At 51.3% G+C, this 18,862-nt stretch overlaps 3 protein-coding genes across 3 annotated transcripts; 2 read left to right on the plus strand and 1 right to left on the minus strand.

The window, feature by feature from the left end:
• The first annotated feature begins 532 nt into the window (after positions 1-532).
• On the plus strand, positions 533-6,629 carry K444DRAFT_399230 (uncharacterized protein). The gene is made up of 2 exons (XM_024872507.1): positions 533-672; positions 733-6,629. Exons 1-2 carry the CDS (start codon positions 668-670, stop codon positions 6,506-6,508), a joined length of 5,781 nt encoding a protein of 1,926 aa, XP_024737126.1. The 5' UTR covers positions 533-667; the 3' UTR covers positions 6,509-6,629.
• A 120-nt stretch (positions 6,630-6,749) lies between these two features.
• K444DRAFT_629625 (uncharacterized protein) lies at positions 6,750-8,402 on the minus strand (the record flags this gene model as incomplete). The annotated part of the gene is made up of 2 exons (XM_024883087.1): positions 6,750-7,803; positions 8,371-8,402. The coding sequence occupies 2 exons, from the start codon at positions 8,400-8,402 to the stop codon at positions 6,750-6,752; spliced, it is 1,086 nt and encodes a 361-aa protein (XP_024737127.1).
• Positions 8,403-9,143: 741 nt separating this feature from the next.
• On the plus strand, positions 9,144-18,713 carry K444DRAFT_528789 (uncharacterized protein; the record flags this gene model as incomplete). Its single annotated transcript, XM_024874755.1, has 6 exons — positions 9,144-9,444; positions 9,501-12,580; positions 12,637-12,711; positions 12,780-14,175; positions 14,353-17,304; positions 17,374-18,713. 6 exons carry the CDS (start codon positions 9,144-9,146, stop codon positions 18,711-18,713), a joined length of 9,144 nt encoding a protein of 3,047 aa, XP_024737128.1.
• Positions 18,714-18,862: the final 149 nt, after the last annotated feature.

The following is an 18,862-nucleotide window of genomic DNA, read 5'->3' on the forward strand; positions in this document are numbered from 1 at the left end:
TGACCGGTTATCGCGTTCGAGCTCGTGGCGAAAGAAGTCTGCGAGATGGAAGTGTTGGCTGGAATGTAATACTGTTATAAACTGGCCCCTGGCCCTCGGAGGATCGTTTATGGAGGCTGTTGTGAAGCTGATCTGACGATTAACTTGATTCAAGGGATGTGTGGCTGTCCCATCACCATGCGCTAACCAAATTAGGTTAGGTGCCGCATGGATTTTCGGCGGGGTCGACAAGTGACAGATTTCTTGATGTAACATGATCAATTCGTCGTAAACGGCCGTTACCGTGCTGGGGCTGGGGAGGCTCCCTTCGTCTGACTGGCTGTTGATGCTCCAACAACGCATTGCGCGTTTGCCAGCGGCGTCCGATTCGACACAATGATTCACAACTTCTTATCATGCATGCTCTTCAGCAACCAGTTGTTTGGGGCCTCAAAGCTGCCCCAAGGTGAAGTGGGAGGCTGATGAGGCTTCCCAAAGCATTTCCTCCGCAGATTAATTCTTGTTCTGCTATGTACCACTGTCAAGTCATCTGTGTTGCTACTGTGTTCTACCCTCTACATCCTTCAATCATAGCCTTCTCACGCCGCAACCTCTAGCTACTAGCAACATTGCTTGCTTTGCTCGTTTGCTTACAATCTTTAGTCAATCATCCAACACACCTTCCAGAATGCCGTAAGTACTCGATGCTCTACCTTGTCTATGAGAACAACCACTGACTTCAAGACACAATAGACCAGGTCCCTGCTTCGACTTCCAACGCGGCCGTTGCCGTCGCGGCACCTACTGTCGATTCAGCCATGACACATCAACGAGCACCGCAAGCTCACCAAGCACCACAAATCAACAGCTTCGCGAGGAGACTGAAACCGAAGCAGCCTGCCGAAAATGGACATACATGATTCCCAGACCCAACACGATTTCCTCACGTTTCGAAGCTGCTGTGGACACCAAAAAGTTCTTCCAGATGGGCTGGAATCTCATTGAAAGCGAGGATGCGGGAACACGCCAGCACGTCATCACAAAACTCGGTGCAGAGACGGGACTTGCAATCATCAAGACCCTAACGGACATTATGGATGCCAGCCAAAAGCATGAAACCACCGTCTCGATATTTAGAAATAGAACTCTTCCTTTCTACAGGATCATCTCTCACCCCGATGTGCTATCCTCCCTAATTCTGGAAACTCCTGTTGATACCATCTACACCTTTCTCTTCGGTCCTAGCGGTCGGCGTGGTCTCAGAGTGTTCCGCTCTACAGCAGCTGCCCTAAGTAGAATGATTTTGGGACATTCTTCAAGCGATGAGGAAGTCTCTACCGTTGCTATATCATCAAGTCTCGCAGTTCTAGACCGGCTGATCGAGATCAACCAGAGTGCCCAAGTCATCGAAGGCTTTACCGCTATTATAGAGACAATCTCTGCCTGCATTCCAGAGAATTTCATGGTACCGAATGCACAGCAGAGCCTCACTCGAATTAGACGTCGTCTCAACATCGGCTCTTCGTTGCCTCTTGCACTAACCCAATCAACTCCGCAAAACCTCCTATCTGCAGCTTTCGAGTTGGCTCAAGACTTGCCCGGAAATCTTTCCAGCAAGGGCGCTCGACACGATAACGACCATGCGAGTATCGCCGATATCCAGATCCTCCCCACAGCGCGAGAGATCGCTTCCCCACGACAAGAATATCTCCCATTAATCGACTCAACACAAAACCACCTGTCAGGTCTCGCCGGACTCCTGGACAGACAATTTCGGCTCCTCCGCGAAGATACAGTGGGACAACTACGAGACGCAGTGCGCGAAGAGGTTACAAGGCTAGAACATCCCAATCGTAAGGTACCAACAACACACCAAGGTCAGCAAGGCGTTCGGAAGCTCATCTATCACAACGTCCGCTTCTCCCGTATGAGTGTAGATCGCAGAAAAGGTCTGCAGGTTGTAGCAGAATTTGACCAACCTCCCCAAATCAATAACAAATCCACCAAGCAGCGAGAAGAATGGTGGAAAGGAAGCAAGCTTCTGCAAGTCGATTCACTAGTCTGCTTCGTCTCTTCAAATGGCAAAATCATTTTCCTCTGCGTCTGCGATCCAATATTGCCATCCCGCGCAAGAAAGGACTCCAATGCAGACGACAAGACAAAATTAGATGATATTCCCAGCCTTTTCAGAGAAGCGAAGCGTGCGTCTGTGCTACTGAGCCTGGCTGAATATAAAACTCAAGATGTAGTTTGGATCAGCACTCATACTGCAGCTTCCAAAACTCGACAATCACTCGTTGAGTTTCCGGGGGTGCTTCTACCTTCTTTTCAGCCCACTCTGCAAGCGTTGCAGGAAATGAGCCGGAAGCTGAGCCTTCCATTCACGGAGATCGTAGCACTAGACTCGCAAGCTTCTGCTGCCGTCGTAAAACCTCCAGCATACGCGACCAAAAGAGGATTCAGTTTCAACCTTGACGTTCTCGCCGACGTACCGCTGACTCTAAAGCCCGGACAAGCATTCGACTTCACCAAGCTGGACGGAGGATCCACGCTCGACGAAGCCCAACAGTTCGCCGTCATCCAAGCTCTCAGTACAGGGCTAGCTCTCATCCAAGGCCCGCCAGGTACAGGAAAGAGTTATACCGGTGTGGCAATCATCAAGGCTTTACTCCACAACCGAAAGGCAGCCGACCTAGGTCCCATCATCTGTGTATGCTACACGAATCATGCTCTCGACCAGTTGTTAGAACATTTAGTGAAGGATGGCGTGAGGCAAGTCATCCGTGTAGGCTCACGATCCAAATCCGATTTGCTTCAAAATCTCACTCTCCATCATGTACGGGAAGGAGCCAAACCCACGAGGACAGAAAAACATGATACGTGGGAACACAATCGGGATATTGACGAGACACTGCGAGAATTTGAAGATATATTGTCTGGGTTGAATAATCCAAAGTCTTGGACAAATATCCAAGCCCATCTCATGAGGACCCATAATCGGCATTTTAAGGAATTGTTTGGGAAGGGGGTAGATGACGAGGGGTTTCAGGAAGTGAAAGGGAAGAAGTTTAGGGTTGTAGAGAGTTGGCTCAGAGGAGCGCCAAAGAAACTCACTTCGAATCATCCTGTTGCTCAGCTCTCGGCCATTTCTCTGAGAGAGATGTCGGAGTTGGAGCGTGGTGTTCTTCACAAGCATTGGATTGAGCAAAGGAGTGCGCAACTCACCAATGATCTCATTCATGCACTGGATTCCTACCATGGTTCCAAATCCGCGCTGGATAGATGTTACAGGGAACTGGATCTTCGATGTCTTCGAGAAGCCCACGTTATCGGCGTGACGACGTCTGGGCTGGCAAGGAACATCGAGTTGCTCCAGCGCGTGCGAGCAAAAGTCATGCTTTGCGAAGAAGCTGGAGAAGTTCTCGAGGCACATACCCTCACTGCATTCCTACCCGGGGTTGAACATGCAATCTTGATCGGCGATCACGAACAACTCCGGCCCCAGATCAACAACTACGAGCTTCAACATGACAATCCCCGAGGCAAGAGATATTCCCTCGACATCTCGCTATTTGAGCGTCTCGTCAGGCCGCAGATGGGGAATCTCCAGGTGCCATTGAGTACATTGAAGACTCAGCGACGAATGCATCCTTCCATCTCAGAGCTAGTCAGAGTCCCGCTCTATCAGGACTTACAAGATCATCCCTCAGTGTTAGAATATCCGGAAGTCGATGGGATGCGAGATCGCTTATATTGGCTTGACCATCAAGAGAAAGAAGACCCGCGACCTACCCAAGCTGTCTCCTTATCCAGAACCAACACTTTCGAAGTGGATATGATCGCTGCTCTTGTCTCGCATCTTGTAAGGCAAGGAACGTATGGGAGTGAGGATATTGCAGTTATTACTCCATATCTGGGACAATTGCAGAAAATCAAGAAGCGACTCGCGAATTCCTTCGAGATCGTTGTTGGGGATCGAGATCAAGAAGAGTTGGAAGCTCAGGGACTTCAAGACGACCCGGAAACTTCCACAGATGGCCAAGTCCAAGTCCAGAAAACGACACTACTCAGTGCTTTGAGGATTGCTACCGTGGACAACTTCCAAGGCGAAGAGGCAAAAGTTATTGTCGTCTCCTTAGTTCGGAGCAACGATGAGCGGAAATGTGGATTCTTAAAGACTTCCAATCGCATTAATGTGCTGCTGAGTCGTGCTCGACATGGGATGTACATCATCGGCAACTCCGCTACCTCGAGGCCTGTTCCCATGTGGGCTGAAGTACTCTCCATTTTGGAACACTCAAACAACATCGGTCCAAGCCTCGCACTATGCTGTCCTCGACATAAAGAAACACCCATTGAAGTCTCAGAGCCGGACGATTTCGCTATGTTCGCCCCTGAAGGCGGTTGTGCTAGGAGATGCTCGTCGAGACTACTCTGTGGGCATTCCTGTCCTAATATGTGCCATTCTACATCTTTGCACAATGCAGTTCGTTGCCTTGAACGCTGCCCAAGAACAAAGAAAGGTTGCGAGCATGAGTGTCCGAGACCTTGCGGAGATCTATGCGAGCCAAAATGCCAAGTCGTATTATTCGACATCCCTTTACCATGTGGACACATCGCCAGGCAGCTGAGATGTCATGAAGCGCAGATACCAGAGGAAGTTCGCTGTCAGGTCCAGATGGAACAAGTCATGGAGCATTGCAAACATAAAATCCGAGTCCGTTGTCACGAACTGCCTTTGGATGTTGATTACCCCTGTTTAGCAACCTGCGGAGCAGCGCTGACTTGTGGACACAACTGCACGCATACTTGCAAAGATTGCAATACCAGGATTGACGGTATGATTGTTAAGAAGATACATGGAGTTTGCAACACCCAGTGTAGAAGACCATACACGACCTGCAGTCATAGCTGCAAAGCTCCATGCCATGGCGACATGCCCTGTTCTCTTTGCACGGAACCCTGCGAAGTCAGCTGCAATCATTCGAAATGCAGCAAGCTATGTCATGAGCCTTGCGCACCATGTGCTGAGGATTGTTCCTGGTCTTGTCCACATCGCGGACGGTGCCCGTTACCATGTGCAGTGCCCTGTGATCTACTACCATGCTCAGAGCGCTGTGCAAAGATGTTGGCTTGTGGGCATCGATGTCCGTCTATTTGTGGGGAGGTCTGTCCAGGTGTTGCGTATTGTCAGATTTGTGCGCACCCAATAATCAAGGGAATAGTCGTTGACTTTATTTTGTCATCCACTTTCGAGGAGGTCGATCTTGATGAGAATCCTTGCATCGTGCCATCATGTGGACACATCCTCACCCTGGAGAGCATGGATGGACACATGAGCATGTCAGATTTCTATACTACGAATGGCGAAGGCTCAATCGTGGACCTGAAGAATAGCGCCGAACCATTCTCTGCCTCCGGGATGAAAAGCTGCCCAACTTGCCGCGGCCCTTTACGAAACCTCAACCGCTACAGCCGTATCGTTCGTCGAGCATTGATCGACGAGGCGACAAAGAAATTCATCGTCTGGGCCAACATGGAATTCATCCCTCTAGTCACCAGGATGCATGCAATTGAAGCAGAGCTCCGTGAAAGTATTGGAGGCAGCCAAAAGGCTTCCGATACGGCATCGCCAGAAACTCCTTTGTCAGGACCTCTTCAGTTAAAGGGGAGTCGTGACCAACAAATCTCCCAGATCGGAACACTTACGCGAAAAGAGAACCGATATAAAAGGATCATCGGTCTTCGAAGAGAGATCAAGAAATTTCTGCAACAGGTCAATGAAAAAGAACAACCCTTTGGCCGCATCTACGACCTCGTTCAAGACGCCCGCAGACATCGTGGAATCAATATCGATTTACACTCCAAAGTCGATATTCTTCAGGTGCGCAACCGACTTCTTACCACAGTGCTGCTCATTAGATGCGACTACACCATCCTCCTAACTTTCCTCAATGATCGGAAAGGCGAGACCAGCGCAAGTTCTCCTAGCGTCCAGGTCGATTTGAGCATTAACAGAAAGGAATGCGAAAAACTGATAGCAGAATCCGACTCGAGAAATCAACCAGGAAACTACGTCGAGGGCCTCCTATACTGGGCACGGTTTCTCGCCCTCGAGCGGAGCCTCGCAGAGCCTGGATCAGAGCTCACACAGCTCTTGGACAAGGCCAGGGGACATCTTCAATTCGCACACGAAATATGTGATGAATATCCCGGCCAAACAGCAGGCATGAGAAGCGAAGTTGAGGACGTTGAGAAGATGCTGCGCGATTCGACATTCTATATACCAGTGAGCAATGAGGAAAAAGCTGCTGTGTATGCGGCCATGGCACATGACTTTAGAGGCACTGGGCATTGGTATTACTGTGAGAATGGCCACCCATTTACGATTGGAGAGTGTGGTATGCCGATGGAAACCTCTCAATGCCCACAATGTGGTTCTCCGGTTGGTGGACATGATCATCAGGCTATTGGTGGTGTCAGACCTGCGACGGACTTGGAGCGTCAATTCGGCGGAGTCAGAATTTGATATTAGAGACATGGAGTTTAATGAGAAGAGAGATGGGAACGATGAAGACGAACACGGGAACGTTATCGAGACTGGAATTTTGTTACTTTGGATGTTGCACATTATTTATTTGACAGAGGCAATTGGCGTTGAGATTTTTTTGCTCGATATACATAGTCAATAGCCCCCCTAATGACGTTCGCCATCTCGTCAGCCTTGGCTAGCCCCATCCTACCCAGCTTTCCCATCACCATGGAATAATCTAGCCAAAGATTTGGAACTGGTCCTGGGATAGATCTCGGTGGCTTCTGATCCGTATAGCGAAGTCTCCCGGAAAAGATACCCAGGAAGTCTCCAGGAAGAATTGGGCTAGTGGAGTAACTGCAAGAAGTTCGGTCGAGCCACTACGGGCACCCAGAGTCCTTTTCCCAGATTCCCCTTCGTACGGCACTAGACTAACGAAGCGAGATTTATTACGGTCAGATTGACCCTTGAGGCCATGGCGGAGAACGTGGACATTTGATTTTCCAGAGGTCGGTTTAATATTGTGATCCGCTATGAAATTCTCATACTCCGTTAAGTCATGGTCCCAGACACTATTGATATGATGAGTCTCGGAAGGTGGATAGCTTGTTGGATTCGTAGATAAAGATCCAGGTAATCCGGTCCTCGAGCCAGACTCAGATATCTCAGCACTTACTACCGCTGGGTCAGGGTCGACGTCCAAGGCTTCTGAGGAGGAGGAGTTAATCTCGGCATTTGGAGGATGCCGAGGTTCAGTCGAGGCCCCAGGAGTATTCGGCCGAGTGGGTTCAACAGACTCGGCCATGAACGTCGGCGATTTGCCCAGCTCTCCTGTGTTCCCCACAGACCCTGAACCGATGGCAGATTCTTCAAAATACTCATCCAAGATCGTCAGTCCATCACCATGAGTCACTGGGAACATGTCACCTTCCGGCGACAAACCCATAGTTCCACCACCCTCGATTGGAATATGTGTGGGAGAAGCTGGCAAATTGGCCGCGCCAAAAGACTTCGGAGTCTCAACTGTATTTGGACTTTCGATGTACGATTTGTCAATAGTAGGCTCGCTCGTGGCAGGTTTACCGGTGGCAGAGATGTTCGTGGAGGTTTCGCCGGGCGGCTCGCTCATAGACTCATCAGTGACAGGCTCTTCGCGAGTCCCATCCTTGGGCAGAGCGTCAGTGGCAAGGTTATCAACTGCAAGCTTCGATTTTTTCGCCAGTCCGCCAGTTCTATTGCTCGTGCCCTGCATCTTCTCGTAGGTTCTTTTCGTTGGGGCAAGTCGACGAGATCTGCGGAGGTGTTAAATTCAACACAAATCGGACGAGAAATATCCTCTCCATCTCCCCCATCTATCTCGACATGATAATTTTGAACTATTATAACCTTAGCTCGGACATTGAGATGGAACTCTAACTTACTAGGTCTTTCCCACCAGTTCTGTTGAAATTGGTACGCTACCATAGCTAGCTTACCAGTCCTTCCAGCACCAGGTTCAACCACTAATTTAGGGTTCTCCACTCTCATTTGTCATGCGTCACTCGCCGAGCTTACCAAGCTTACTAGTATATCGTCATTTTGATTACCTTTGATTTATCAGCTGATTGATAATGTATCGGAGAAAGCGGGCTCGGCATCACCGGTATCGCCGAAGGGTAATGGGAATAAATCCCTTACTTTGGACACTTTTCCTCTGTTTCTAGAACTCACTCTCCTGTATCTAGTCATTTTACAGATTGTCAACCTCCAATATATCGATTTATCACCAATATATCGATCACTTTCCAATAAGTTCGTTCAACTCGCGCAAATTCCTACCTTTGACATCAAGCACAATACGTAAAATCTCATGGACGTACGGCCTGATCTGTTCGATAATATCATCAGCCATTATAGCCTCGTGATATCGGTATCGATAATATACAAGTGATGGACTGAACCAAGAGGTCAATAAACTGTTAAGCAACACAGATTCACTTCACAGATCTGGCTCTCGCTTATTTCACCAATGATATACGTATATTTCAAAGCAGATGTCCGAATGTCTACAACGTAACTGAGTTAGACAATGACTAAGCGAATCACATGGCATTTCCGAAGAATTGACGCGAGCCACCTCACCCCACAGGTGCGTATTCCCCAACTCTCAACCTTTGTCCTATCAGCGGCTTGAGCCGCAATTCTTTCACCGCTTTTATGCCCACCGGAAGTCATTGGTGCCAACTCATACTGATTATCCCACATGGATGCCATTCGGGAAGCATCCGTCGGCCACAGGCGCAATTGACAGCCTTACCAGCGGCATCCGCAGGCCGAGGACCACTCACTGTTAGCATCTCAAGCTTATCGGTCACATCTCAGATTTAAAATAGTCGAGCTGCAGAATGGAGCCTCCCTTCAGCTGTCCTTGGGCAACGATATGTCCTCCAACCATGCATCTTCAGACAAAAGACAACGCCGTGTCTTGAACATAATGAGTAGATCGTCTTCTCATCCTTAGTGGGTTACCCCAGAGATACCATGCGTACTGCGGGCTAATGTGCCCTGCAGGAGTTGGCGGCTGAAAGTTTCTTTTCATATCAGCATGCCCTGTGGCCGATATTCGACCCTACACATCCCACCGTACTCCTCAATGCGGCCTGGAAAACGTCAAAAGATGGCATCATCTTCAAATTTGGAATACATTATCACCCATGTCTTCCTCCCGCCAAAGTTACCTCAAGAGGACGACCGCGATCCCAAGCAGGATTTGGCTCTGATAGAGGAATGCAGGGCAGCGTTGAGGTTATTTCGAGCACGCCTCTCTGGCAGAGAGCGTTGGCGATGGGTGGCTCCGATATTGATGCTGAGTAAGATGCTTGAGCTAAGGGATGCATCTGGAGATATGCTCTCTGAAAAGGTTGAATTATTCCTGGAGGCAATGCAGGGTACAGGTATGCGGGAAATAATGTATTGCTTGGAAGATGAATGTGCTGATCCTCTCCACCAGGCGTGCTCGCCTTTCACATCCGCAGCCAGAATGCGGGTCTCATCGTCCGAAGATTACCGCAACAAGTCTCGTTCGAGTCTTTCGAACTCTCCCCAACAACCCATGCCGTTATGACGACGAAGGGCCGGCTGCGGCGATGTTTTCCAGGCCCGGTAGTTGCAGTAGGGCAGGACAGGTTCGCCGATCCCTCCTTCCGCAAAGCGCTTGCACAACTCCTCGCAGAATTGGATGCCAACACGCCAAAGGAGGCTTGGCCGGTTGTCGTAAAAGCACACTCCCGGACCCCTGAGGTTCGAGACTCATTGCATCCGAAATTCCTTACTGAGATGCTCACCGGCATCTTGCGCGGTATTGGACAGCCAGTCGATGCGGCTCGGATTCACAAGCGCACACGCGACGACGTCTTGTGGAACAATGCCCTGAAGCCCTGGCGCCGATCACCCCTCTGGCTCCTGCTTCGCGTTGCACTCCAAACAAGCCTTCGGACAGATTCAGATGATCTTCACAAGTGGTACAAATCGTTCATGATCTTCTTCATGACCCATATCTTACAGCGGTCTTTGCAGGCGTCTCTGCCAAGCGAGATTCTGTTCGTCATGGCGGCCAAGATTAGCCGGCGGATTCTCAAACTCGGCATTGAAGATAAGGCGTCCTGGATGCCGTATGTGCATGAAACGATTGAAGCTGCGCATCTGGAGCTGGCCAAAAGATGGAGGATGATAGAGCAGAACCTAGACCCTCTCGGAACACAAGGAGCTTGGAATCCTGCAGAGCTGTCTTTCTACCGTGACACCCGGTTGACTATTTCAACGCTGCGCCCTTACCTGGCGGGCATCGCGACTCGCGAGATGACACTCTCAGGCCATGGCAGCTTTACGTCTGGCTGTCATCTACGTATCAAGCAATATAGCTCAACTTTCCCACAGTTCCAGCTCCTGGTGGCGGGTGCCGCCCGCTTGTTCCTCGCGGACCTGGAACTCTGGGTGCAAGACTGGCTTGATGGTTGGCTGGGAGCGAATTGGGACTCGCCGTCAACCTGCACGTGTCTGGCAGAGTTGATCGAAAACTACACTACAACGGCGACTTCTATCTATGCCGGGAACCCGGAGGACATCTCATTAATGCTGCTTACCTCCATGGATCTATGGGTCGCCCTAGACAAGTGTGCAACTCTTCACGAGTCGTTACTGAGCAGGTATGATCCTGGGTTTCCGCCGTCACTGTTTACCCCGCTGTTGCTGCCCAAGAAGTCGCAGATGGAGCGATTGGCACGTGTGGAGCAGTATCTCGCGCGAAGGAAAAACGGATCTGTTCATGAGTCCTCTTTGATCTTCCAAGATATCAACGCGCGGGGTAGTTTTGCAGTGCAGTACTTCGGCCGGTCCCAGCGCCATCAAGACTTACGACGGGAGATTGAGGCCGCGGCAGAGATTGAGCGGGACCAGAAGAAGCGAGAGCTTAGGGAGCAACGTCAACTGTATAATCGCCTGAAGCGACAGTCCGACGCCATGAGCTGTGAATACATCACTCAATGGTCTGGCCGCCGCCAGACTTCTTACCACGACCCGCATTGCCAAAAATGCCGGGTGAAGAGGAGTGCTGAGAGTCTGGAAATTGTTGTTCATGAGTGGCCGCTTCCAAACGGTGAGTTGGAGGCGAAGTCGGCAGTGTTCGAACTTGACGTCCCAACTGTGATAGCCAAGTGGCGGGACATAACATACACTCTTCTTGTCGATGTCTTCTCTCCACCGACCCTCGACAATTCTCAGCGAGTCAATATGATATACTGCCTCCACGGGTTCAGCGGCTTAAGCAGATACGTTCGATCCCAGACTGGAAGGCTCCAACTCGCATCTATAGCAAAGCCATTCGTCGTGGCCCACTACGGCACCAAGAAGATCCCTCTAGCCACCGAAGAGAATATTTGTGTTCACCACGGCTTGCGCTATTCTATGTATGACTCAACATTAATGCGGTGGACAGCGGATCTCCTTGATCGGTGCGATGTACGGAGATTATGCACTTTTCAGCTCCCATCCGGACATTATGGAACGCTGCAATACGCGTTAGATGGAACCACTCATACCTCTAATGAAGTTCTTGCAACCCAAGCGGAGTGCCCGAAGGGGCTGAACTTGCATGAGTTCTATGCCTTTGCCACTTTGCGATCCGGTAATCGACTACAATGGCGCAATATGGCACGTGAGCTTGTCGCCCGGATCCTTAACTTCAACCATGAGGAGACCTACTTGTTAGTAGTACAAGCAGCGTGGCAGGCTGGCCGGTCTCGAGACGGGCGCTATCTCCGAGAATCGCACGTCGACTTAGACGAAGAAGAGTTTGGAAGTTCTCTACTCTCCGTGTTGGGAGAAGCGCTCGGGACCGTTGAGGGTAACTGGCAGGGTGCTGTAGCAGTCCGCACTTTCGTTGCTCTTGCGACTCGATTGCTCTCTATGTCCTCTCGCGGCATAGTTCGCACTGGTTGCTATCTCTTTCTCCGGCGAGCACGGCAAGTCACGCTTGAGTGGACCCGAGATGTGGGCCAGCTGCTTCATGAAGCGGGCGATGCCGAGGAATTGAAGACCTTGAATCTCCGGGTGCTCGAAATGGCTCTGACTTGCCATAGCACTTTGAATGTGGACAAGGATCATCTCTCTGCGTTACTGAATTCCGAAGAGGATATTGCAGTCGTGACTGAATGCTCTATCGTTGTCCACGATCGCTGTCCCGCTGTGACAGCGCGCCTGCCTCGGGCAGTGAAGACCATGCTAGAGCGACATGAGAAGCTCTGTCACCTCCTGGAACCGATCCTGCGTGAAAAGATACTCGCGGAAAGAGGTGGCATCGACAGCACGTTACGTCGCGTTTGGGCGGGATATCGTCCAGGGCGCCCCTGGGCCACCGTGGAGAGTCCAAGTGAAAGGTGGCTGGTGACTGAGACGTCCACTGAGGGAGGCTTCTCTCGGATGATTGTTTACTACAATGTCTTGGATGGGAGTTTGCTTGTCAACGGATTGCCACTTACCCGACTTCCCGGACATTATGAATTGCACAGTACTTACCGTCGGCTGTTTGGCGAGGTACGATGACTTCACTTTCAGATGAGCGTAATGGCGCTGACTTATAAATCGTGTAGAAAGTTCTGGAGGTCATCCCTTCAACAATGACAGGAATGGCTTTTGAGACGCGGAAGGAGGTTTGCGGGCAACAAGTACTGCTCACAGCATCCTTCTCCCCTATATTAGCAGTGGTAAAGAATTGAAACTGATATTATGGCAGATGCACTTCCGCATGTGCGGCCCAGAGCTCATCATCCGGACTCGCCAACTGAAAAAGGTCTGCGAGTTGCTCCCTATACACGCTTTGCACGACAATTTCCCAGCAGCCTTTGTGCAGGACTACGCACACTGGTTGGACATCGACACCGGGGTAATTGAATGGCGTCCATTGGGGCATGCATGGACGTCGTGGCCAGACAACTGGCAGATGAGGGCCGATGGCCAAGAGGTTGCTCTGAGCTGCGGCGCAAAACGGTTAATAGACATTCGCAGTCCCACGGCCAAGGCCATCTCCCGGATCCTGGGTCCGCTGGAATATGCAACCCACATCCATGTGATACTGGACTGCGGGACGGAAACGTTGGAGGTGAACTTGCCGCGAGTGAGGCTTGATTTCTCCCTCCAGAATCACGGGAACTTGCTTGTGTCGAAGCAATTCCGGGGAATGGCAGTGGACGAGTGCCAATCCTTTGGCGCATTGACAGGACTCGTTAACAAGCTCGTCTTACGCGAGGTTGAAGGATCATCGCGGTCCGTCATTGTCCCACACGGCCACGTTTCCTTCTCGCGAGATGGTCATCACGTGCGGGTGAATATTGACACAACCTCGGTCGCTCACGTCAAGTATCACTCATACCACATTGATAGTCAACTCGGACGACTCATCGATAATGGCAACCTGAGGAGCAGGCTCTTCAGATTGTACCTTCATGCTACGACGGCGCACTGTCTGGTCGACCACCTTACCGGGAGGACAGGCACCGAGGAAGCCCTCTACGGTCTCGCAAGTGCTGCCACCCGATCATTTGTCGAACTCGAGCCTGAGGATGCTGAGCTTCTGAGAATGCTTGCACGATTGACTCCGCGGCGTCAATATTACCCAGAGTATCTGCGGGTAATGCAGCAAGTAGATTGGGAGACGTTATCTCCCCTCTCGCAACACTGCGCTTTCTCTGTACAGGTAGCATCGATCTTTAGCCAAGCCAAGGCGTCCTATGTGTTCCGAGAACAGCCTGCCGAACTGCCGATCTCTGAGACCCGTGGCGAGCATGACCTGCTGGAAAGGGCCGCTATCCGAGATTCATCATTCCAAACATACGGCTTTGGCGCCGAGGCGTACACTACAGACCACGATACCAGATACCCCTCCCGAGATCAGGTCTTTAATGGCGCCCGAGAGCTTCAGACTTGTCGCACTGCGAAGCTTGTAGACAACTGGTCTACAAACCTCACAATCTGCCCACGGTTGCTCTCTGAAATAGAGTCGTGGGGCGAGCCGATTCTAGGTCCTGGCCTGGCAAACAACTTAACACTAGGCTTTGACGTCAAGTGGCTCGGTCCGCCTGCCAAGTTTCTCCCGGACGACTGGTGCACTCTCCACAGCATCCTCTCCGGAAGTGTGGTCGAACAAGACAAGTACAAAATTATGATCTTCCTGAGTACCTTATCATACTCACAACACGCAAATCAAGAGCTTGTCCAGACACTCTTAGCTCTTGCGACTATCCCAGGACTCCGAACTCTCCGGCCGCCTGACTGCTCGGTTTTTCGGCTTGGGGATGGTTACAGACCAGAGCGGGAGAGATTGACCAAGGTGACAGGAGGACACGTGCGGCAGTTTCATGAATGTCCTGAATCCGATCTGCCCAACCTCCCATTTGAGATGCAGCACATTGCTGATCAGCGCCGAAGAGAGGAACACGAGGTGGCAAAAGGAGAGAAGATCCGGAGGTTTGTGGAGGATCTCATCACGCAGTGGCCTCGAGCCAACATCTCTACTCCTCCAGATCCCAATCACAGAACCTATATCTTGGTGGATGATGCAACGGCGAGTGCGCGGGCCTGGTTCCAGAGCTGGCACCGCAATGCTCAATTTCAAAGATACGTCCAACGAGCACAAAATATTCTAAACGACCTGGCTCCCGAGTCCCAAAACCTGGAGCATTACTCATTTTCGCCGCCGGTTGATGGATACGTCTCTATGCGGGCCCATATTAACTTTGAGGACCTCACAAGCAACCCCGCTCCGTGGCTCCCGACAGCTGACCAAGGCGACTTTGATGGATGGATTGTTCCGAGTAATAAAGAGAATACGGATCATGCCAAGCTCAGAGAACTCCTGGCTCATGTGTCTGCCCAATGTTCTTCTGGGCATGAGCAACGATACGCCAGTGACCTGTTCAAGAGTTTCGAAGCGTTGCGTGAGGATACGTCTGTCGAATTGAGCTTACCACAAGAATCGACTGAGTTATTGGAAGCACACCTTATGCGAGCTCATCGCTACGTTAAAACTATCTATCAGAGTATCTGCAGCCAGTTGCAAATTGGCCATGATCTCGTTCGGAAAGCACAGATGTTACCCCGCATATCCCAGACTTCAATCCTCTCACACTTGGCGAGCGACAAAGTTGCAGCTCTCCCCGATGGCTGGAAGAGGTGCTTAGTAGCGTATGGACTCGCCATCGCGGCCCTTCAACGTGCAGAACGACTTGTCGCGTCTCACGCAAACTTGGCAGAGCTCCTGACTGAACTCGAGAACCCTGGCCATCAAGACTGGGATCCAATGAGGTACCCTGAATGGCTTCTCCTTGAAGTCGAAAACAACATCCAAATACGGCAAGAACAGGCCCAGATTGCGAGGGAAATGATGTCGCCATCTTCCGGGTGCAATTCTGTTATGCAGCTGAACATGGGACTTGGCAAGTCGTCCGTCATCGTTCCCATAACCGCGGTAGCTCTTGCAGACAGGACACGGCTTGTCAGGGTTATTGTCCTCAAGCCTCTAGCGATGCAGATGTTTCAACTATTGGTGAAGAAGCTTGGCGGCATGCTGAACCGACGCATCTTCTATATGCCAATCTCGCGGTCTCTCAAGTTGGATGCGTTCCAAGCCCGCCAGATGTTCGAATTATATCAAGAATGCATGCGGGCTGGCGGCGTTCTTCTCATCCAGCCAGAGCACATCCTTTCGTTTGGGCTGATGGGATTTGAGCAAGTCCTGTCTAGCAAGCCAGAGCTAGGCAACATTATAATTCGGACACAGGACTGGTTGCGGGTAAATTCACGGGATATCCTTGATGAGAGTGATGAGATTCTGAGCGTGCGGTTTGAGCTGATCTATACTATGGGCATGCAACGCGCTATCGAGTTTAGTCCAGATCGTTGGGCTATTATCCAGCACGTCCTGGGGCTCTTGGGCCCCTCCGCGCACCAGGTACATGAACGCTTCCCGCACGGCTTGGAAGTGGTACCGGCGCAGCCCGGCGGCTTCCCAAGGATCCGTATCCTTCAAACCCCGGCCGGCGATGAGCTGTTGGGAATTGTCGCCAGGCAGCTTTGTAAAGCTGGTTTGCCCGGAGTGCCTGTGCAAAACCTCCCCCCAAGAGTTCGAAATGTCTTGTTCCAATATCTCACAGATCCGGGGTTCAGCACTACGGCCACCCAGTCGCCCCAGGAAGCCGCATTTGGTTCCGACACGGTGAGGAACGGTCTCCTCCTTCTGAAGGGCCTATTCGCTGGTGGGATCCTCAGGTTTGCCTTCGAGCAGAAGCGGTGGCGCGTCAACTACGGACTCGATTATTCGCGGACGATGCTTGCGGTTCCGTATCATGCCAAAGACAGTCCAGCAACACGGGCTGAATTCAGTCACCCTGATGCCACGATCGTCCTCACTTGCCTTTCGTATTACTATGGTGGCCTGTCAGACCAGCAGATACATGCTAGTTTCGAAGCGTTGTTGCAGTTCGACCACGCCCCAGAAGAGTACGCTCGATGGGTGCAAGACGCTCCAGAACTGCCCACTGCGTTCAGACAAATAACTGGTATCAACCTCAGCAACGCGGGACAGTGCTCTCGAGAAGTGTTCCCACCGTTGCGGTTCGCAAGAGGCCTCATCAATTTCTACATGTCAACCATCGTCTTCCCGGCAGAGATGAAGGAGTTCCCTCACAAGCTCTCGTCATCCGGCTGGGACATTGCGCGGGAGAAAGCGCACCCCACCACGGGTTTTAGTGGGACGAATGACAGCAGATACATCTTACCGTTATCCATCACTCAATGCGATCTGCCGCCGCAGCTCTCAACAAATGCCAAAGTACTCGATTGCCTGTTGAGATCCGAGAACTCCTTCGCAGACGTTAAGCAGTCATCTGACACCGGAGTCCTGGACGCTGGCGTGCTGTTGAAGATGGCCCTGGCATTAGATCCTCCTGTCCGCGTCATTCTCGATGTTGGTGCGCAGGTGTTGGAACTGGAGAACAAAGAGATGGCGCGCACATGGCTCTCCAACGTATCAGAATCTGCCGCCCAAGCTGTCATCTTCTTTGACAACCGTAACGAGATCTGCGTCTTGAGCCGCGATGGGACGACAGAGCCGTTATTAATCTCCCCCTTCGCAAAGCAGATGGATCAGTGCTTGGTATATCTCGACGAGGTTCACACGAGAGGGACGGACCTCAGGATGCCGGCGAATTATCGAGCAATTGTGACATTGGGCCCCGGACTTACCAAGGACCGACTTGTGCAAGGTGAACTTTTCCTTTTCTTTCCCCTTCTTTTGATTGTGAGAATCTGAGTTGCACGCTGATCATTGGAAGCTTGTATGCGAATGCGAAAACTTGGAAAGGGACAGTCTGTCGTATTTTGCGCTTCTATGGAAGTTCAACGCAAGATCCTCAAGTCCAGAGGCAGGAGCCGGGGCCCTATCGAGGTTGCCGACGTCTTGAAATGGTGCATCGCAGGCACATGCACCCACACGAGAAAGTGTATCCCCTTGTGGGCGACTCAGGGGGTCCGACATCAGCGTCGACACGTAGCGTGCGCTCAATCTTGGGGCGCAGAAGGGGCTTTTCCGAGACACCTAGCTGCGTCACTGCTCGAAAAAGAGGCACAAAGCCTCCAAGAACGATACGGAGTTAAAGGGACACAGCGGGAGGAACAGATATTGTTAGAGAACGTGGCGGAGGAGCTACTCGCTGCGCGTGGGAAACAGCTAGCGGATATCCGAGCCAAGTGCCGAGAATTCGGCGTTGCATCATTTAGCACGGCGGCGCTGCAAGAGGAACAAGAGCGCGAACTCTCTCCGGAAAATGAACGGGAGCAGCAGGTCGAGCTTCCGCCAGCCGCAACGCCATGTAAGCACAGTGTCCACCGGGATGTACGGCATTTGATCACACATGGCGTCCTTGAACGGTCTTCGAATGCATTTCGACCAGCCTTTCAGACTCTTTGCAATACCACCGCATTCGACTGTTGCGAAAAAAATGCGTGGCCAGATGATCTACTTGTCACAGCCGACTTCGCCCAGACGGTGCAGGCTTCGGCTGACGAACTGCTAGACTCGTTCTTGAGGCCGGTGCATTGGGTCGTTAGCTGCAAGAAAGGAGATAGGATCGAATCCGTGGTTCTGAGCCCATACGAGGCTCAAGAGCTTCTACCGTCCGTAAGGCAGTACAAGCACGTGATCCTTCACGTGTATTCTCCGCGCCTCAGTGTGTCTGTGCGGACGTTGGAGGACCTCTCATTCTGTACTGTTCCGACCGTCCCCGAATCCTGGTCAACCCCCGCTATCGTCAAACAACTTAATTTATTCGCTGGTCAGCTGTACATTCGAACTTACGAGGAGTACGAATTGCTATGTGGCTTCTTAGGACTCTGCTCTCAACCCCCCGATAATCATATGGAGGTCGCATATGATGGGTTCATTACCCCGCCGAATAGATTCCGGTCGGGCGTTATCATGGCCCCAATATGTCCGTTCATGATCAGCCCAGTGGCATTCCTAAGAACTTTTATGGCATTGAGGAGGAAAGGGCAGAGTTTTACTGCTTCACACTTTGGAAGGATTCTGAATGGAGAGTTGATTTCAAGGGAGCACTTTCAGGGTGAGCTCCTTTTGTCAAGACCCGTACCGATAAGGCGGCATGAGTTTCGGTGAATGCTGAGAGGCCAACAAAGACAGGAAGACTGGACTGAGATTGTGTGAACACTCCGAGTATTTTAGCTGGGATGGTATGTGCCTACTGTAAAGAGTCAGGTTGCCTCGAACTTCCGCTACGAGTAATCTTCAAAGAGATGTTACTGTAT

Source organism: Hyaloscypha bicolor (assembly GCF_002865645.1).
Source record: "Hyaloscypha bicolor E unplaced genomic scaffold K444scaffold_61, whole genome shotgun sequence".
NCBI lineage: Eukaryota > Fungi > Ascomycota > Leotiomycetes > Helotiales > Hyaloscyphaceae > Hyaloscypha > Hyaloscypha bicolor.